The following is a 22,155-nucleotide window of genomic DNA, read 5'->3' as shown; positions in this document are numbered from 1 at the left end:
TATTGTGGTGAGACACAGGAGTATATTTTTAGAACCAAGGTGTATGGAGACCGGGTTAGACTGTTTGGAACAAGTAGGTGACTATGGCCAGGTGTAAGGTAGCAAATTGGAACGTGCGAGAGCTAAACAATCCGCGTAACGTTCGAAAGGTGGTTCATTATTGTGAAAGACGTGGTTATTTTACAGTTGATCCACCTGGTTGGTGGGGCGAATGAGGGGGTGACCAGATCCTGGGGCCTGCAGATATTACACCTCATAATGTACATACTCGGCTGGTGTTATGATATTAATACATAAGTCGCTTTCGATTTCGTACCACAGAACCCATAGTTGACCCACTGAGGAGGTTTGTGATTGTGTCGAGTAGCTGGGCACACATGCCGATGACGTGCGTTTATATTTATGGCCCCAACGTGGATGACCCTTCCTTTTTTGTGTCACTCCTATCTAGGTGTCATAAATACCTGCCTTTTAATATGGTAATATGGTGTGGGCTGGTGATCTCAATGTCATCTTAGACCCAGTGAGGGATAGATCTGCTGATGGTGCTCATCCTCTTTCTCAGGCAGCGGAAATGGTGCAGAAGTGCATGACTGAGTTGGAGTGGATGGATGTCTGGTGGGTGCTCCACACTGAGGGTAAAGAGTATTTGTTCCACTCGTTGGTCCATAATACTTCCTCGCGTTTGGACTATGTTTTGGCAAACCCGCTTCTGGTGCGCATGACGATCGAATGCTCCCTTCTTCCGAGAACACCGTCAGACCACTCACCTGTCCTCTGGTCCCTAGATGCGGGCTGTGAAGGTGTCCCTAGGCCCTTCTGGAGGTTTAAGGCCACAGCCCCGTCTGACATAGTGTTCCGTAGTGAAGTGCTTAAGTTGTATTTTCAAGAAAACATGGGATCGGTATCCACGATGGGCTCCACGTGAGAAGCACTTAAGGTGGTCCTGCCTGGGGGTGTATATCATTGGAGTTGAGAGTACTGAGGTTGATTCAAAGACAATTGACCAAAGTAGAATTGGAAATTAAGGGTAACGAGAGCAAAGCCGGGGAGGTAGGGGATGCAGACTTTAGGGCCGGGCTGCAGGATACATTAGACCATTTCAATAATCTGGCTGATCGTGAGTTTAAATACCTGGCGAACCCAGCGATGGCCCATCTGTATGGAGATCAGGGCAGGCCTGGTCGACTCTTAGCGGCAATGCTTCGCCGAGAAGGGGCACCACGAATATTGCAGCTGTACATGCCGCACATGCACCACGGATATTGCAGCTATACATGCCGCAGATCATCGGGTGGTGGTAGAATCCAACGCAATATTGGATGCTTTTCGTGCATACTACGAGCAATTGTATGCACCCAGAGGAGCCTTGGCTGTGGAAGACCAAGTGGGGTTTGAGAGCGAAACATCCCTCCCTACGTTAGAGCAGGAGGCGGTTGAGGCGTTAGCTAAGCCGCTTACACAAAACGACATCTTAACGGTGATACAAGCATTTGCCGCTGCTAAAACGCCAGGCACGGATGGTAGAACGGTGGAATTCTATAAAGAACTGGGTCCAGAGGTAGTTAGATACTTGCTGTCCGTGTAGGAGGAGGCGATGGAGGTGGGGCAGCTCCATTCCACAATACGTGATGCAGTTGTGACTTTGATTGTAAAGCCTGAGAAAGATCCCCTGGATTGTGCCTCGTACCGTCTAATTTCTTTGCCAAACCTAGAAACCAAAATCGTTGCCAAAGTGGTGGCAGAACAGCTGCTTCCGTTTGTTTCGACACTCATCCATACAGAACAGTCTGGTTTTATTCCTTTGAGGTGAACCTCGTTAAACCCACGTAGGCACTTTGATATACTAGCTCAGATCGATTCTAAGGTGCAGGCAGTGGCAGCAATGCTTGACATGGTCGGTCGGATGGAGTTATTTGAGGTATTGCTGCAGGTGGGCATCCCACAATACTGCTTGAAGGCAGTGCGCCTGCTGTACGTGGGGGTGAATGCTTGGATTGGTCTGGGTGGTAGGCGGTCCAAGGCCTTTGACCTGGAACGCGGGACCAGACAGGGATGCCCACTGTCGCCAATGCTTTTTGCAATCGCGATTGAGCCGCTGGTGGCTCGGCTGCAGAGATTTCACCTTACGAGGGACCTGGCGATGGGTGGTACCAGAGCATTAGCGTCCTTGTATGCGGATGACGTGATTTTGTGTTTTAAGGAACCAGCAGTTAATTTGCAGCCGTTGTCGCAGGAGGTAGCAGAGTTTGGTCAGTTTTCAGGGCTTAAAATAAACTGGTCAAAGTCGATCCTGTTTCCGTTAAATGATTCTACTGTTAAGCACCTTGATATTGGTGGGTATAGATGGGAACAGACTTCAGTGACGTACTTGGGGATGCGGGTAAGTTGGAATCCTCAATCTCTTATGGAGGGTAATCACCTAAGGTACCGCCATACTCTGAGGACGAGAGTAGAAGGATGGTGCCGACTCCCCCCATCGCTATTGGGCTGGATTGCGTTGCTAAAATGGTAGTGGTCCCCAAGCTGATCTATATCTTCCAAAACGTCCCTGTGTGGCCGGGGGTGAGTTTCTTTGCTAAGCGGAAGGCCCTGTTAGTTAAACTGGCATGGTATATTCTGACCCCTCGGATCAGCTGGGACACTTTGGACCTTCCCTGGGACTGTGGTGGCATTGGTGCAGCGGACAGAGTTGTACTTTTTGGCAGCGCAGATGCACTTCACATCATTTTGGATGCCGGGTGCCCCCTATTACCCTCATGTGCATATAGAAAAATGCTTGGATTTGTCCTTTCACACTACAAGGGGTCCTGGTGTCGAGGAGAGTGTTGGACAAATGTAAATTTGACCTGGTAGCATGCAAATTGCATTCATGGAATGGGATTTTGAGGCGATTGCATGTTGATATTCCTTTTGATCCGGGCCTTCAGCTGTGGCATATTGAGTGCCTACCACCAACATGCGATGAAGCATTGGTTCAGGAGTGGAGGAGCGCGGGGATAGAATACATGGCCGATTTATATCCTGATGGGGTATTTGTTTCCCAGGAACAGTTCACTGCTAGATTTGGCAAAGGGTTCTGCCGTAGCCTACAGCATTTCAGAATTCAGGGCATCTTCAGAAAGCGGTACCCGGTGTTTCCCGATATGCCTCCCATATTTCTGTTGTTGCAATACCCAATTGGGTCTTCCCTCTGCAAGGCGGGTGGTCTCTACACTGTATGAGCTTATTCAGCGAGATTTCCCCTGCGGGGTCCTGAAGTGTATGCCATGCTGGGAGGAGGATGCCGGGGCTACTTTAACAGACAAACAGTGGGCGATGCTCTGCGAGCATACACACTGTGGTGCGTTCAGCACAAAGCTACAGTTGATTCAACTGAAGACCCTACATAGGGCATACCTTGTACCAGCTTGCAGTCATTTGTTTAATCGCACTAAGACGGATAGATGGGCGAGATGCAATGCTGAGTCAGTTGATTTTATTCATATGCTGTGGTCGTGCGCTAAACTGTGGGAATTGTGGCAGGGGGTCATGGAGGCAGTCTCAAGTATGCCTGGCCGAGAGGTACCCTGTGAATTGTTATGTTGCATGTTTGGCTGGCTCCCGGGAGCACCGAATCACTGTTGGAAATTGCTAAGAACAAGCAGGATAGCCGCACAGAGATGTACCCTGCTGCAATTGACCAACGCGACCCCCCCTCACAACCCCCCCCCCCCCCCCCCCCCAAGTCATACGGTCTTGGCATGAAGACTTGGTCTGGCTCAGCGACACAGACAAAGAATATGGTTACCTGTGTGGGCAGCGGAATAGATCCAAGAACAATTTGGGTCCTTTTGTGGCCTACCTGTTAGCTCAACGTTCTGAGTCATAACCGGTAGAGGCAATATCTGGACTAAAAGCAACTGGCTAGGTTGTATGCTATGCAGAACAGTTAATGCTGTGCTACCGGGCTGTGAGTGAGCAAGGACAGTCTCCAAAGGTTTATGGACTTCCCTGCTGTCTCTCTCGTGTCAATTTATTCTCTTTGTTTATGTTTCTCTTTTATTTTGTATTATTGTAATGCTGGATGGTTTGAGATGTGAATCTTTATTAATAAAGTTTTTTTTTAAATTGAAAAAAGAAACTAATTTTTCCAAGAAGATTCAGAAAAGGTGCTAAGCATCATATGGACAAATAGTCTAAATGATGTGGGTTTATTGAGTGGAGCAGGAGTGGTTAACATCAAGCTTAAACCAGAAGCAATTTTGCCATGTACAAAACAGTATCCCATGTCCCAAGAAGCAGATAAAGGCATATTTGAGACCATTTCCACTTTAATAAAGCAGGGAATATTGGTGCCATCATAGTCCCGGTCCCGATATAAAATGGCTGTGTAATCTGTGAAGAAATCAACAGGGGGTCGTGGAGATTTATTCAGGATCTCTGGCCCCTAAACAATATTGTTGAAGCAGAGCTTCATCTGGTTCCGACCCGCGCTACAATATAATGTAACATCCCAGCTAAAGCCAAATATTTTACAGTCATACATTTAAAAAATGCCTTCTTTTCCCTTCGCCTTCATGAAGACTCACAGGATACGACTTCCTTTGCGTATAGAAATCAGTGACTAGAATACACAAGACTACCTCTGGGGTACTGTGAGTCCCTATTACTCTCTAAGAGAGTCCTTCTGATGGACTTAGGCAATGTATAGCTCGAGAGCACGATAATTCAGTACGTAGATGATATATTAGTGTGCAGTGAGACGGAGGTAAGGTGCAGAGACGACTCACCCAAACTAATAACAATATTAGCTGACAAAGGATAGAAGGTAGACAAGGAAAAACTGCAGTATTGTCTAGAAAAGGTCCTGTTCATAGGACAGCTCATCTCTCAAGATGGGAGAAAAGTGACACCTGAGAGAGCAGAAGCAATCATGAGAACTTCAAAACAGAAGACAGTAAGTGAAATGCAACAGTTCTTAGGCCTATGTAATTATTGTAGAAGCTAGGTTTTTGATTACAGTATGTATATCCATCCACTTTTAAAAGGACTCAAGGAAGCATAGACAGGTAAAAGTGAGATAAAATGGACAGGTGACATGACAGAAGGATTAGAAGAATTAAAAACTGCGATTTGTATAGCCCCTGTATAAGGAATACAATGGGGAGTTTATTCTTGAATTCAAAAGGAGAAGTAATGACGGCAGTACTTACACAAAAGACATTAGGGCACAGACACAAACCAATAGACTATTATAATGGGATTTTATACCCAGTAATGAAAGGACATTACCCTTGCGAACAAGCGCAAGCAACTGCTGCTTTCGCAATAGAGAAAGCTATCAGTATTACAATGGGATGCTCAATAACATTATTTGTTGTGCACTCCCCATTTGCCATTTTGGATAAACCCAAAAGGTACATTGACTACACAAAGGGTGTCTGAATACAAAATGATTATTTTTTTTTTTTTTTTTTTTTTTATTACTTGTGTATAATCAAACAAGATTTTTACAAGAGCTCAAGAGAAGAAGAAGAGTGAAAAGCATCACCAGGGGAACAAGGACGAAGCTTCCACCAATAAAGAGATGCAGAGTCAAATGACGGTGGTCAAAGTAATTTTTTGAAATGCTAAGTTCAACAGTTTAGCAGACGCTGTATGCCATCTTGTCTTGTCCCCAGTAATTAAGCGATTCCACCAGATGTCTTCGTTACTTGCAAACGAGTTAGCAGTCAGGGAGCTGAAAAAGGCCATTCTTTCTTGGTGCAGAGCAGGACAGAGCATTAGCAGGTGTCTGATGGATTCTATTTCTTCAGCGTTTTTGCAAAGTCTACAGGCTTTTGTCGTGGATCCTGTCCTGATCGCCAGAATTTCCTGCGTCGGGAGAACGTTGAGACGGGCTTTTAAGAAAGTTCTCATTAAGACTTTGTTAGGATATCGTTTGAAATATGCCATTGGTTCTTTCAATTTGTTGATGTTCGTTGGAAGATGGGCTAATAATTTGTTACCAGTTGCTTTTTCGATGGTCAGGATCCAATCTGTACACTGTAGTTTGTTTTTAATCCTAACAGGATTGTACTTTAATTCTTCTTTGTTACAAGCGATTTCCTCCAGTTTCAAATTTTGGTCCTGAGCCCATTTATTCATCGTTTGGTTATTGCCCTTCTCGATCTCTTCGGCAATTATTCGATAGATTTCTGGGCTCTCCGGATGGATGACTTTCCTGTACAGATATAGAGTTGCGATATCCACCACCGCTTTTAGGGAAACAAGACCGAGTTCCCGTCGGATCGGGGCTACAGCAACGGAGTTAGGTAAACCCAGCACCGATCTCCAGATAAAACCTTCGAGTTTAAGCCAGAGGCCCTGAGGAATAGACGGAGTGGCGTCCATGCCGTAAGTCAACGAGGGGATAATCTTGGCCTTGTAAAAGTTGATGGCTGGTGGCAGAGCGAATTTCCCGTATTTCCGATCAACAGCTCTCAATTGCGAAGCTAGATTCTTAGCCTTCGCCCATAGGTCATTTTGCAGGTTCCTGGCCCACTTTGTACTGTCGAGTTGAATTCCGAGATACTTGAACGACTCAACCACTTCTATTTTGGTGTCATAGAGGAGCCAATTGAAAGCCACTTTCTTTTTGGGGCCTTGTTTTTGGAGAATCATTATCTTGGTTTTCGATTTATTGATTTCCAAATTATTTTCGATGGTATAGGCTGATAGGTTGTCTAGTTGTCGTTGCAAACCGATCTGGGTCTGGTCAAGCAATATTAAATCATCCGCATATAAAAGTCTAGGCACCTGAGTGTTGCCTATTTTCGGAGGAAAGGATCTGGTTTTGGATTGGGACTCTTTGAAATCTCCTAGGAATGATATGAACAAAGCAGGGGCCAGGGGACAACCCTGTTTTACTCCTCGAAAAGTCGGGATAGAGTTAGACGTTAGACCTTGATTATTTAGGCGTACTTTTATACTGGTTTCGGAGTGAAGTTTGATTATTGGGTCCAAAATGGTCGCAGGACATTTCCAACACTTAAGTTTGGACCATAGTTTGGATCTGTTCACTCTGTCAAAAGCAGCCGACAGATCAACGAACGCTAGGTAAATCCGTGGAGATCCAATCATAACTCTGTCTTTGAGTAAGTTCAAGCACGGAATATTTGCACTCGTACTTGCTATTTTTTTAAATCCAGTTTGGAGAAAATCTGAACAGCCAGCAGTAGCTGCCCATTTGCGAAAATGGTTCAGTAGGATTGTAGCAAAAACTTTTCCAATGGCATCTAACAAGGCTATTGGCCTGTAATTCGAGGGATCGTCTCTGGCTCCCTTTTTAAAGATCGGAACGATCAAAGCTTTTGACCATGAGTCCGGAATGGTTTTACTTTCTCGGCATACTTTAAAAATTGAGCAAATAAGGTTCGCCCATTCCTCTGGATTTTGTTTAAGGTCGCAGTTAGCGAGCCCGTCAGGGCCCGGGGCTCTCGATGGTTTCAGTTTCAAAATAATTGATTTGATTTCGTCGATTTCTATCTGGTCGATCCAGGCTGAATCTTTTTGTTGTTCTGGTTCGTAGGTGTTTCCTTTCACTGGCTCGAATAGTTTTCGAAAATGGTCGGTCCATTTAGCTTCTGTAACTGGGTTTATCATCTGCGAGTTTTGAAGTTTGTTCGATTTATTGATTAACGACCAAAAGTCGCGGGGTTTTTTGTTTATCAGAGCCTTCAACATCGCCTCGGCGTCAGATTGGTAAAGTAACTCTCTACAATTTCTCAGCCATTGTTTATAATGTCTTGTTTCTACGGCAAGGTTTTCCCAGAGTGCCGGCTGATTCTTAGTTACTGCGTCTCTCTTTAGTTTTCTTATAGATCAACGTTTGGTGACTAAGACTGTGTTGTATTCATGGGTGTGCTGAATGGGAGGATGATTGCTGATTTTTCTCGGTTTCTTAAACGGAAGAAGAAGCGGAACGTAGCTCGATCTTGCCAAGTCCATTCTAGATGTAGGATCAGACATTTGGATGGAAAATAGGTCATCGACTTTTTGGACATCAGAATCAATCATACGTAAGCGGGTGTTTTGAGAGTTCGTCTCAATGGCGGTGTCATAGTATTGAGGTGTAGGACGATTGCTTTTGCAGGAAACATTGAGTAGATTGTGGTCACTATACTTTGTTTTAATGACTTCGAAGGCAGTTATATTGTAAAAAACTGATTCAGAGGCAAAGATGTAGTCGAGGGTAGTAGAGGACCCGCCGCGTTCCCAAGTCGGAATCAGCGAGTTTTGCTGCGTAACAGGGCCGCATTCAACAGGTTTCTGGATTTCATGATGGTGTTCCACGCCAGACCTCTAGTTGAAGCAGAGGATTTTACCGAGTCATATCCATCTGGCTTGCTGGATGGTAGGCAGTTTGCGTTCAGGTCGCCGCAAATCAGAATGTTTGGAGATTTGTATTTGATTGCGATCTCGTCGATGATGTTTGCCACTTTATCGCACATGTTCACTGTAGAGATCTTTTGCGGATTCCAATACATGTTTATGATAGCTACCAACCGCTCTGCTGTGTTTGAGTTGTAAAAAACAGATGTAGAATTCCATGTGGTCATCACAGCCAGAATTTCACAGCTACAGGTTATAACTTCTGTGATGGTTATGCCGGATCCTGTTTTAATCGCTGTTAGTAAGCCAGAAGAAGGACGGCCCAGGGGACCTTTAAATGCCGGGGAGATTTCGATGTGATAGCCATCTAAATCAGGTTTTTCCCAAAGCCACGTTTCCTGAAGGCATATGATGTCGTGTAAGCCAAGGTCATGCGAGTCAGGCCTAGTGAGATGCACGTGCCCTCTGGTGTTCCAGGATGCTATACTTATGGTATCACTCGCGTCTATTGCGTCTGCTGAGTTGGGGGAGTGTTTCTTCATCAATGTCCCCCCAGATGGTTGCTATCTTTTGTCTCCTGATGTTAGGATAGAGCGGAACCAGGTCCATTTGCTTTCCTTTGGAGTTTTTTCGGAAGCCATTGGAGACCGATCTGCATATTTCTCTGTGGCTTTTCGAATAGGTACCGACAATCTCTCATCTTGGATACGACTTTGATGGCTTGTCGAGTAGAATTGTTTACATTCGTAATCTTGTTTGGTCTTGTCGTCCTCTCTGTAGGCTGTTTTCTCGCCTCTCCTTATGGTATGTCTTGAACAAGCATTTGGAGTGGAGCCATATGGTATAGAACCATTGGTTTTTTGGGGTTTATTGGTAATTGGACGTGGACTTCTTTCCCTTCTCGTTGCTCCGTACAGGTCTTCTATTCGGGATTTATATCTATAATATCTTCTTGGAGAATGAGTGTCTTTTTCTTTTTGCCGATCGTTTCGGGTTGAAGATGTCATCTCATAGAGGTTAAAACCCAGGTGGGCGAGCTCCCCATATGTTTCTTGTGAGAGTTCGACCATCGCATGGGATTTAAAATGATTATTTTGAATTCAACATTCAAGGATGTTAAGATGTAGAATAGTGAATCCAGCAACATTCATAGCAGAACCAGTAGAAAAGTATGACTATGTACATGCATGCACAACGTACATTGAATTTTATGATAACATTCCCCATGTTGGATGCACTCGGGGGAGCCAGAGGGGTGGGGGGATATGCACTTGAGGGAGATGGGCAGGAGGTGCGGCGGGGAGTTCTCTTTATTGATGTTCTTCAAAAATGTATCAAATGACTGGTGAAAAGTATACTGGGACAGCGGTAGTGAAAAAGAATGGTGAATTTGAAGTGGTGACGAGTACAAGATTGCCTTCACACTGTTCAGCGTAGGCTGCAGAATTAGTGGCGCTCATTGCCGCGAAGATGATGACGTGACAGTGTATTCGACTCCGCCTACGTGACAACCGTACATGCAGGGTTGTCACATTGGAAGAGGGGGGGCTTCCTCCACCTAGACGGCACTCTAGTGCAACATGCGTCCCTACGGGGCCAGCTCATTAAAGTAATAAAGCTCCCATTGGCTCTCGCCATGGTGAGATGTGCAGCCCATACTAACGGGCAGACTTAATTTCTCACAGGAAGGAAGCCGCAGACGTAGAGGCCAAAAGAGCAGCCTATTTTCGATTTAGAAGATTTTAAGCACGCATCTGAGCAGTGCATGCTAATGCAGGAAAGTTTTAATATGTTATCCATTGTACAGTTAATTGAGCTGCAAGGTCGAGCTCTGCAGGACTTATGAAGGAAACTGGGAGGAGGGGTTCTTTATCCCCACAGAGGCTTTATGGAGACAGGACAGTACTGGAAAGCCAGTTATGCCTCTAGCGTAACTGGCTTTCCAGTACTGTCCTGTCTGATACTGACCCGCATTTGAACAGATAGTTCTTCTATTAGGTATAAAGCACAGGCTTTCGTCTGCCTATCACCCACAGGCCAATGGTGTCTGTAAGAGATTAAACAGATGTCTGAATGAAAAGGATTGCAAAAATAAAAGATGACTTTGAAGAAGGGATGGCTGCATTGCCTTCCCCTTGCTTTGTTTGCCCTGAGAAATCAACCTGGTTCAGATCACACCCTAACTCCTCATGAGTTGGTGACTGGACATCGTATGAGAGTACCCCGTGCTCCTCCCACTAGAGTAAAAACTGATGCCCACAGTGTAGCAAAGACATTAGGTTATGATGCACGATTACTTAACAAGTATGAACACTAGTGTTCATTTTAATTCTCAACAGATCAAGAATCAGAGGGAAGGGTGGAAGAAGACGGAGGAAGACAGCCAATTGATTTTATTGAGACACTCAAATAGCCTAGTTAGTATCCAGGGGACCAGGTGCTTGTGAAGAGCTTTGCTAGAACCTGGAACAAGTCCCGTTATGAGAGACCATAGCTAGTACAGGTGGTGACCCACACCACTGTTAAAATCCAAGCGTGGCTACACCTGAAAAACGTGAAGCTCTACAAAGGAGAGACCCTGACCCTGACACCTCCGGCATCCGCTGACAGTGAAGCAAGAGAAGAAGTTCTGCGCATGCAGACCAGATCGGCCACTAAGGGCAAGGACAAAGAATTAATGGATTAAAAAACAGTCTGGGATACATTGACACTTCTTAAGTTTAATAAGGAGTGAATGGTCTTGCGGCAGTTAGAGAGCTCTTCAAGTTGAACTAAAAAGAGATTTTTTTCAATTGAACTAAAAATAGATTAAGACACTAAGATTGCACAAGTACATTTTATGCTTCGTGAAACATTACATGTATTTCGGCATGCTATTTTGGTATACATTCTTTGAACATATCCAGCTCTAGTACACAGAACGTGGAAGTTGTTGTTTTATTTGGAAATCCTAAAAACAGTCCTTTTATTCGCAAAGTTATTATAGCCGTCATCATTCAGTTCCTGTGATAACAAAATTGCAGATTTTAAAAATAATTGAAAGGTGAAAACATTAAAACTGGAAATGGGTATTTTCCATTATATTAAAACACACACTGTTAACAAGAAGACCAGCTACTCCAAAGGAAATAATGTGGCATTTGAATACTATGGCATTACTTCTCACAACTACATTTTGCCTTATGTATTGCCTTTAATTTCTTATGCTTTACACATTTTGTGAGATATTGTTTTACAATTCAAACAAAATGCCTAACAATGAGACATCTGTTTCCATTCCTGATAAAGGCACAAGTGATATTTTTTCTGATATTTCCAAACAAACTGCCCGTTCAAAAAGAGATTTTGGGGACGATCATGAAGGTATAAATTGATATCTTGATAATTCGGCCCATTTAAAGAACAACACGCGGTATCAGCTGTAAGGAGCTCATGGTGGCAACAGTAAAGACAGACACAAGTGATCACAGTTCCAGGGTGTTTATTAAACTGTATAAATGGGTGAGAAAAACGCCCAACTTAAACCTAAATCTAAGATGGGAGCAAGCTACAACCATCAAATAATAATAATTCAGTCCTAGTGGCGTCTTGTCAAATAAAAAGGGCCTATACTAAAAAAAAAAAAATTAAAAAAAACTATTGCCTATCCTTACCGCAAAGTTACTAAATAGTGTGGGATAATGTTCACCATAAAAGAAAGGTCTCCCTTTGCCACGTTTTTAACACGGGACAAGGCGGGAGTCTCGCGCACAGCACACTCCTGGGCTTCTCCAGCATGAGCTTACAGTTCGTTTCCAAAATGGCCTTCTGTGGCCAAGTCTCTTTTACACCAAGTCTATTACCTCAGAGGACCTGATGTGCAATAAACAAAACAAAAATTTCCTTTCAGTAATCTTCCTGTCGGGTGATTTCCTTTCACCCGTGGATCCCCCTCAACCGGGCTGTGATCCTTTTTGCAACGTTGGCCTCCCTCAGCCAGGTCCACATTTGCCAGTTTAACACAATTCACTTAAGATGTATCACATGGCGGGATTCATTTCTCTTAGCTTTTTCCAGCCCCCAGCCAGGCTTTCTCTTAAGCCCCCAATCAGGCTTTCTCTGGCGCTCGCACTGTGCTTCCCTCAGCCGGGCACATACGCCTATTTCACAATGTCAAAACTTTCGTGATGGGTTCAGGACTTTCGATTGTATAAGGGATTTTGACACAACCCTTGTATGACCACCTTAACTCTCTATGCCAACCTTTCCTATGGCCTCTTGGTACTGCAATGTTCACAAGAAAAGGGGCCCAGCTAGAGTCATCCGAATGGGTGCCTATGTTGCGTCGGACCACTCTGCAACTGGTCTTTCTCTGGGCTTTAAAGGTTAATTAGCACACATATCCTTGGTTCCTATCATGTTGCTGTTTGCAACCTTCGCTCAACACCAACCGGTTTACTATCGGTTCTCCCTCCGACTCACTAGCTGTCCTGAACTCCTTGTCATTTCTTAACTCTGTAGTCAAGGACGGTATCACAGTAACAAGCGCGTCTCCCCCCTCTGTTATCAGCGCGGGAGGGTCCTGTGCACCGTTGACATCTGTTACACCACACGTCATCTGTAGTTCCCGGTCTTACGATTCCTTTCACAGAGGCTACGGGGGTCTTGGCGGAAAAGGGCAAGGGCACTTCCCTCCTTGTTGTCCTTTCTGGTCTTGCCACCTTTCTTCTCCGTTTGAACTGCCATTTTGGAATAGCTGCTTCCTTGTGCGTTTGTTCTTGCTCAAAGTGTGTTCTCGTGCTCCGCCTTTTATCCTTGTGGGGAAGGGAAAGGGCCGTCAGGTGTTTGTAGTTATTGTCAATTGCCTGATCCTTGTGTTGGGACATGTCAGGAAACTGCTCTGGTGTTAGTCCATTGTTGTTCATGGTGTAAGAAAGTGTTGGTAGAGCTTCTAAGTATTCTACGGGGTAGGATGGGGAAAAGGTGTTATAAGGAAGGGGGTACCGCATCTCACCTGTCAGTGTCCCACTTCCATTCCCCAAAGACACCCCCATCCAGGTGATCCTCCCCCATTGGTCCGACCCAAGGAACTGGATCCAATAGCGATGGCCAAGTCCTGGTCACCTGGATGACAGATCTCCGGGGACTAGTGGGTGAGACACCTTCAGATGTCTCACACAGCACATGAAGAAAGTGGGGAGAAAAATGTCAGACGAAAACTGCTATTTATGTTCCCTTTTACCTTCTGCTAGGGGAGCATCCAAAATATTCAAAGTCACAGAAGTACCAATAAAAAAGGCACACATGGCCTGATATGTCTTGCACTTTGCCTAACTAGAGGACAATGCCAAGGCAAGACAGCCTCCATACATAGTGTGGATGAATAAAGCGATATCCCAGAGGGAAGACAATTATGTGCAAGATATGAAGTCAAGAGCGAAACAAGAGACAATTAAATGAATAATAAAATACGAGCAGCCTGGAACAAATGGAGCAGGAATCAGTCGAGGAAAACCGAATGTTACAATGCAAAGATAAGAAAGGAAAAAGAAATAAGAGAATGCTGGGGAAGAGGTCAACTATGAATTAAAGGAACAGTCCTTACTCCTGAGGGATGGGCTGAGGGACTGGTTGTGAGCAAAGTAATGGCATTGTTAGGACAATGGGAAGCAGTTGTGGTGAATGCAGAAAAAGAATGCAAGGACCAATGGCCTACGATCACAAGTTAATTAACATGGATCGACGAGGAGGGTAGACCTTGCAGATATTACCCCTAAGGAATGCGTTCCTATGCTTCAGAAACAATGGCACGATAAAGGTTGGGGAAAACCTCAAGTGTGGTTGTGTTTTTGACATACCAGGCATGAAGGGAGGAACAGCAGTCCTGATGGATCACTACTTGGCATGGGATCAAGGGCATATATGAAGTTGCTACCAGAATGGGGAGGAGTTTCATCCTTAGTAATGATAAATATACCAGCCTTAGTGGTGCCAAAGAGCGACTTCCAGATCCTAGATTTCCTGAAAATGGATGCTCACCCGAGGAAGGAAAGATTGCTTAACCTCACACGACGGAAGAGGTAGAACTATTTTTTGACAAAATCGATAGAAGCCTATCATGACATTCCAGATGAGCATACACTGTTCAGCAGAACGGCAGTAATATTCACAGCTGTATTCATGCCAGAAATTCAGACTTCAGTGAACGCCAATGGGTTCAGCTCACTAGGTGGGAGCTGTTACAAACGATCAACACGAAAATAAAAGGATTCAATGCGATTAGAGAAGAACTGAGGGCAATCGGGCTCATGGCCCTCCAGAACAGGTAGGTCCTGGACTTAATTACAGCAACTGAAGGAGGCGTGTGCACCAAGATTGGGTCTTCTTCCTGTACATTCAAACCTGGCCAAGATGAAGAAAATGGAAGCCTAACAAAAGTAATAATGATGCGGTCTACCTTACATACAAAGATGGTGGATGAAGTAGACCAGGTCGGAGAAGATGACTGGTTTTCGTCCCTGTTTTCATGGGTTCCAACCTGGTTGGTAAATGCCTTCAAACTATTGGGAGCAATACTATCGTTAGTGTTGCTAGGATTCTGTCCTATAAGAATATTCATAGGACAATGCAAGAAGACCGCAAAGAAAGCAATCGGAATGAAGATAATGATCGATGTGAATGCTGTGACTTACGAGCACAGACAGACCGAAACACTGCCTGTGAGCACCTGAAAATAAGTCCTCTGGCACCCCCAGGGGCGAGTTTTTATTACCCAAAGGATCATAAGAACTATGTAGGGCATTAGGTGCTCTGTCAACCAACTGGGGAGTGCTTCCATACGACCTGGAGTGTGGATTAACACATCAAGAATGCAGATGACCTGAGAGGGGTGATTAATATATGGATCCCAAAGAAGTTGTTCTGTAGAAAGATGAAGAAAATTGAGGAGCTGGTCGAGGACTCGACCAGAGGGGGAAATGTAGAGAAGCAAACGTACACATCATTGGAAGAACCCTCCCCAACACCTCTGTCATACTGGATGAAGAACCCGAAGGCACTGTGCAGGACACTAGGTATAATCCCAATACCGCATCGAGTGTATTAGAAACGTTATGCACTCAAGCAACCATACCAAATGTACCCACAAACTGAAGTGGTAGCAAGAGAGTTGCAGGTACCACTGAATGTCAAGGAACTGTAAAGAAAATCTGACAAGAGCAAAGTGAGGTCATAAAGAGAAGAGACGATGAAGCACTGAAACAATAAGAAAATGCTTAAAGAATTAAGATATAACTGTAGAAACAAAGTAAACATATATACAAGCAAGAAGAAACCATGTATACAAAGAAGATAAATGACCAGGTGAGTAATAAATGCATATACGCAGAAACGCAAGGTAGACGAGTCACATAGAAGCTTGCTGCAGTAGAAAACATAACATGGGTGAAGCGGCCATGTTGAAAAGATGGACGTCGGTTTCAAATAATAGTAAGCGAAAGGCTCTAAGGAGAAAGGCCAGGACTACAGAGCTGACAGAGGCTGAAAGTACAGAATCTTGCACGAACAAAGAATAGCTGCTGGCCGGAGATCTAGGATGGCACAGCGAGAAACTGCTGCAAGGTACAAGGGAAGTCAACTAGGATAAGCAATGTACATAGAACATATTTCTCTTAGATTAAGTAAATGAGAGATCATTTTGGGATACCAAGTATTGACAATTAAAGATTCTGAAAAGCATATGTGAGACAGAGCAACCAAGTCTCCAGAGGCTGAAAAGAGCAATAGCACCCAGAACAATTGAATCAAATAGCTCTAAATAAGACGAAAATATGGACAAAATCATGGTCTCCTCAAACGTGGTGCAAGACCAGAAAACAGGGCCTATTCATAAGACCCAGGCAAAAATAACGATGTACTTTTAACTCGCCTTAAAGTTCCGGAAAAGAGATCATGCAGGGTCAAGTACAAATGAGAAGCCTTGGCTGGGAGCATAGCTAATGAGAGATGGTACACTAATTGGGCAGAAGTCTGACGCTGTTGTCCGCACCTGGGTTTGATTTTGTTTACGTGTTACTAACGAGCCGAGTGTCCAAAGCTGGGAGAGAATGCCAACCAATCAGAGGGTCTATGCAATGGTGAGCATACAGTGTTGCAATGACCAATCTGCTGCTGTTATGCTGCTATAATCTGTTTGATGCGTAGTTAGAGGAATGCTCAAGGCATGCATGTTAGATGTGGGGCAGCCAATTATGTTATTAACACATATAGATATGTCCCCTTAACCAATCTCCCCCGTCCGATAGGTTTAATTATTTGCCATGTAGGATGACATTCTTTGTGTAACTAAAACGTAACCGAGAGTGTGCGAGGTGCAATTTGTTTGTTCATCAGGTCTTCCTACTTTATTTGGACTGATAATAAAGTAGTATTTTGACATATTCTTGGAGTCTCTCCGGTTATTTGGGTCCAAGATTATTTGTTATGATAATTCTATTCTGCGCATAATAAACGCTCCAAGTGCTACTGCACAGAGGGACGTTTTTCATGAGTCTCTGGCTCTGCCCTTTTGGGGCAGGATTCCATCTATCCATGCTTGCTAAGATTAATATGTGAGGGAGGGGGTTTCTGACCAGGCGGCACAGTCGATCCTTGGTTTCAGTCAGGCTGCTGTACATGGAGGCGCCTGGAGGCCTACAGATTGGTGGCATCTATGGATATTATGCCAATCTGGTAAGAGTTTCCAGGCAGACATTTGCCCTAGTCTGTTTTCCATGTTGGTAGGCCATGTCAGCCATTTGAAGCATTTCTTCCTTCTGTTTGTTCTTGGCTTGGCTCTAGATGCCTTATCTTCTTGCGGTATACGTTTTGCAATAACTCCTTCGTTCCATCTGCAGTTTGTGACCACTTTAACTCAGTCCCAGGTGTCAGTCCAACTGATGGGGTCAGCATATGGGCCATTCCCGTCTGTATCCTCTCATTGTACTGCTAGCGATCTCATTATTTAGCAGCAGTATCAATTCTGCTATCCTAGAGAGCTTTTCAAATAGTTGCGTGCTTCCATGACCTCCCTGTGCACTTGGTTTGCTTTGGCAAATCTCCCCAAACTACGAGCTTAGCTAGCTTTCCATCTCTTGTGGTCTTCTGAAACGTTAACGCTTGAGAGGCAACTGGTGGACCAGGTTTCAGGGCCCATCTTCTCAGTGTCTTGCCGGGTCACTTGGTTGCTCTGGCTTGGGGTCAATGGCAGGGATCAGGTTGTTACACTGTTTTGAGATTCCTCCCCATTTGTTGTCGGTAATAGCGGCAGCAGATGCCATCTCACAATCAATCTTGACCCATACACACAGTGCCGGATTAAACCCTATGGAGGCCCCCTATGCAGTCAAAATGTCAGGGCCGCCCCTTCGCAAACTATCTCCTAATATGTTTTTAATTTTCTGCATGGCTTTATTTTGTCACAGGGTCCATAGGCCGGTGCCTACTTGGCCTAATGGATAATCTGGCACTGCATATATATCCTGGAGTGCTGCATAATATGCAGTTTTGTCAGAGGTTACTTACGGGGATGCTGCTTTGTAGGTCCTCAAGTAAGCTAAAGACTTGGTAGAGTCTCTCCCATGGATTATTCACCCAAGAACAGGTCACTCGGCTGTGTTCGTGCTGGTTGAGAGATTCCCAGACCTCCCCTTTGTTTTGCTCAAGTAAGTAAGGCCTGCGACGAGGAAGATGGACGAAGGGGTAATGCCCTGATTACTTACCAGTGATCTTCATTACAGAATCCTAATCTTACTCGTCACAGTCCTAGCACTCCCTCCCACCCCATACTGTGCCAGCTTGGTATTTAAACAGGAAGTGGTGTTGTTGCAGGGGTTCTTATAAGTTAACAAATCAAGAGACATAAAGAGTGGACTAGGGCGGACCGTGTCTCTGCACTTCGTTAGTTATTAAAGGTGGTATTATAGAGATTCTGGGGCTGATTCATGGAATTATTTGCGCCTAAATACGGGGATTTGTGCGCCATTCTGCCCGCAAATCCCTGTTTCACAAATGGGGATTTGCGGACAGAATGGCGCGCAAATCCCGTTTTTCGGTGCAAATAATTCCATGAATCAGCCCCTCTGCCTCGGGTGCTGACGGCTCAAGTAAGGACTGTGACGAGGATGACTAGGACTCGGTGTAATGAAGATTTCCGGTAGTAGTAATCAGGCCCATGATCCATTCCCTACCGTGCTGTGGGAAAGCACTTTTGCAGGGGCGAAATAGTACATTCAGAAAACCTCTAGTTCAGTTGGCATAGGATGCATCATGCAGCCACGCACCCGATTCTATCCACGCAGGCTGTGCCTACGTAGTAGCCCTAGGAATCACTACTGTACTAACCAATACTATTTTATCACAAACACAAATAAACCCCGCAAGATTGCGCAGAACCCGCTACTTGCGTTGGAACTGGGCTCTCCATCATCCATGCTCCGCAACAAGACCTCTTCCGCACTGGCATGGAAGAAGGACAAACTAGTCATTTCCCTTTAAGTAAAACCACACAAACGTGCAGTATTGCATTATGGCTCATTTAAGCAATATATAGTCGAGATTTTCACTTAAAATATATTTTAGCCTGTATTCCGTGACGAAAGTTAACGTTCCTGCAAAATGGTAAATATGTGGGATTCGTTTTTGTGCAACTATGCAAGGACCACACAGTGGATTTATGGTGCAATAGACAGTTATACATGTAAGATGGCCGCCTCCATTGCGGTAACTGAATGTTGGCTTCGCGGGCTATTCTTTGGTAAACACTGCGGCCATACTGGAGTATTGTGATCTCCGGACGCGTGAAGAAAATGTACATGTTTATGGAAACTTAATGGGGCAAAGGATTTTTAAACTTTGCTTCAGAACATTGTCCAGAGACCATTAATTCCACATATGCTAAACGAATGTATATTTTAATTATAAATTAGCAATTTGCTTTTATTAAAGCTGCTTATTGATTCCTTTCAGTTATTTCCCAAAATATAATTGTGCTGCAGATCCCATGGTCTCTGAATCAGATAGATTTGCTTTTTTCTTAAAGAGTCTAGGTTTTTTGCCAGTTAGCACTTGCATGTTAAAACGAACGTTGGGAGACGTTCCCTTTTGAGGTAAACGTTTTGTTAAAAGACGTTCTTATAATTTAAGTAAGCTAAACCTTAATTTAAACACAGGGAGCAACCAATTAGATATATGCAAATGACGAAGGGGTCAAAATTCATTATAATGTATTCATTCTATCAATAAATTACAGGCAAACTCAGAAGTCTTTATTGTTATTGTTAAAGCAAAACATCCGTTAAAAAAACCCAGAAACATTTCATTGAAGATGGACACGTTTATATTGTATAACTATCGCAAAGGCCGTACCTTTCCGGTGTACCCGCCAAGTGTTATATCATTGTTCAGTACAGATGATTTACGGTCGCCCGAGCCTTCCGACAGTTGTCCTAATATTTCTCAATGAAAGAACTGCATGTCCAGTGATGCTCCGCGGCCAGTGCCAGTGTGCAGGGATGACAGTGTGCTGTGACGTCAACAGGAGGCGGGGCGCAGGTGCTGCTGCCGGTGGCAGGTGGAGGCTGCGCGAGCTCAGCAGCTGTCACCAGCTCCACTACACAATGTGGGTTTTCGGATACGGGTCTCTGATTTGGAAGGTTGATTTTCCGTATGAGGAGAAGCTGGTGGGCTACATCTCCTCCTACAGCCGCAGATTCTGGCAGGGCAGCACCGACCACCGCGGGGTCCCGGGCAAGGTGAGGGTCAAGGGGCATTGCAACGTGGGAAGAATGGACTGAAGGCAGAGGAGCAAAAGGGGCACCGGGTCACAGCATCATGGTGAAGAGGGGGAGGGGGGGCACAACGCTTTCAGTGAGAAGGGAATGACCCAGAGGACAGGGGTAACCATCACGCCTCGGAATAAGGGACGTGTGTCAATGGGTCGTTGGGATGGTGGGGGTATGGCCCAGAGTAAAAAAGAGAGAGAATACGTTGAGCGGGCATACTTTATAAGTATACGGGGGAAGATGACACAGCACGCTTTGTTGAGGTGGGCACAACACCCTACTTAAGAGGGGGCAAAGCACAAAACAAAGTTGTATTGGGAAGATGGACAAAGCGGCAGAGGAACTGCTTAGACATACAGAAAATCACTCCACCTATTGAAATGCCTTCGGTTACATTTTGTTGCATCCTCAGAAGTGTGTTGGGTTCATAGGAAAAAAAAACACCCACCTTTGCGTGAACTGTTAAAGCATGAAATAATGTGCACTCTGTTCCATGGGCTCATACTGCCCAGCTTGCTGCGAGCAACTTGAGGGTTTGATCTACCTCAACAATAAACTTAAGCCCTTGGCCAAAAGCCCACGATCAATGCCCCTCCCCAAAAGATAACCTCACCTAGCTTCCCTTTTGCTCAACGATTGCATTCAACCTCAAAAAAGGCACATGTGCCCATTTTCATTTAGTGGGGGGAAACTTCAGGTTTAGTCAAGCAAACATTTGCAATCATTCACATCCGTTATCCATGAGAACACCAGGTCAGTTGCTTAGTGATACTTCTGCACTGGTAAGCCAACTGGCTGGCTTCCCAACCTCGACTAGTCATTTCACTCAGCCAATATATTTTTATCCCCAGCTTTTCTCTCCTATTTCCCCCTCTAGTCTTCCTATTGAGCCTAAAGTACTGCACCCCTGTCATGCTACTTACTCGCTGGTACAAGTTTTGAAGGGAATGGTTTACTGTAACTGCTGGGCTGCTGTTTCTTTTACCCCTTTCCTATCTCACCCCCGCGCTGTGCTATCCCTAAGGTGCTCTGAGGCATATGCCCCATACATTTCTTCGCTAGGTTTACTTTATAGACACATTTTGCTCCTGCCAACTCGCTGGGTTACTGCCACAATAACCTGCAACCAACTCCTGACTTCTTGGACTGAACTGGTCCGTGTTCCAATACTCCTCCTTTTCTTCTGGGGTACTTGTAGGTGGGATTCGTTCTTGCGTCGCACAGTAATGCTGCTCACCTGTGTGCATGGTTTCTTCTACTCACGCCTCATCAACAGATCTTAAGGGCACAGCTTATTCAAAACGTATCCAACCACCAATTGGCGTCATGCCAAACTTCGCACGCTTCTTCCCACTGGTGGACCTAAAAGTCTCACCCCACCTGGCTTCACTTGGCCGGCTGACACAGCCACCTACCAGCTCCAGCTCCCCAACGTTTTCACATTACCTCCACTCTTCCTCGTCCCAGTACTTACCTAATGAGGCCCCTGCCTCCGACACAGGACCTTCTTCTATTTCTTTAAATCCCTATAACTCCTCCCCCACATCCACGTCACTCGGTTTTAATTTTTCCTGCCTCCGGCAGGTTGAACTTTTTCTTCCCGGTGCGGGGCACTTGGGAGCACCGACTGCTGGCCCCCTGGGGGGGGGCTGTGTGGCGGGGCCCTCGGCTCCCTCAGGTGCGGCGCTGCTCCTGGGCCTTCTGCAGGGCTTGGGGGTTACAGTTGAGCCGGATTGCCTCGCTCTGTTCTTTGCTGGGCTCCGGACCGCAGCGTGAGGTTTGTGTCCCGGGTCCTGCAAAGCCCGCGGGAAGGTAAGGAGAGGGGAGGACTGGGCTTGATGTTTTTCCCCTCTGCTCCTGTTTTGGCCATCTTGATTCAACAGGCCGTTTCCTCGAGCTCTGTGTACACATCTTTATTGGAAATGATGGCAAGCACTTGGCAGTATGGGCTAGCCTTCCCTTTTGTTGTGAGGCCTCTCTGCTTCTTTACGTGGGGTGACAG

The 22,155-nt window shown here is 45.1% G+C and overlaps 2 protein-coding genes across 5 annotated transcripts in view; one reads left to right on the top strand and one right to left on the bottom strand.

The window, feature by feature from the left end:
• ASB3 (ankyrin repeat and SOCS box containing 3) overlaps positions 1-19,874 on the bottom strand; it is a 1,206,585-nt gene extending 1,186,711 nt beyond the window's left edge. Inside the window, exon 1 of one of the 2 annotated variants that reach the window (XM_069608363.1) lies at positions 19,738-19,874. The gene's annotated coding sequence lies outside the window, so the exon portion shown is untranslated. Of the gene's footprint in view, positions 1-18,776; positions 18,850-19,737 lie in introns of those variants that run through there. The other variant, XM_069608362.1, reaches the window with a different exon arrangement.
• CHAC2 (ChaC glutathione specific gamma-glutamylcyclotransferase 2) overlaps positions 19,873-22,155 on the top strand; it is a 307,511-nt gene continuing 305,228 nt past the window's right edge. Inside the window, exon 1 of one of the 3 annotated variants that reach the window (XM_069608364.1) lies at positions 19,873-20,123. In XM_069608364.1, the coding sequence (XP_069464465.1) occupies positions 19,884-20,123 (240 nt within the window). In that variant the 5' untranslated portion in view covers positions 19,873-19,883. The remainder of the gene's footprint in view (positions 20,124-22,155) is intronic. The other 2 variants (XM_069608366.1, XM_069608365.1) reach the window with 2 other exon arrangements.

Source organism: Ambystoma mexicanum, chromosome 4q (genome assembly GCF_040938575.1).
Source record: "Ambystoma mexicanum isolate Mex_15411 chromosome 4q, UKY_AmexF1_1, whole genome shotgun sequence".
In the NCBI taxonomy this organism is placed as follows: domain Eukaryota; kingdom Metazoa; phylum Chordata; class Amphibia; order Caudata; family Ambystomatidae; genus Ambystoma; species Ambystoma mexicanum.
This window is presented reverse-complemented; position numbering and strand designations above follow the sequence as displayed.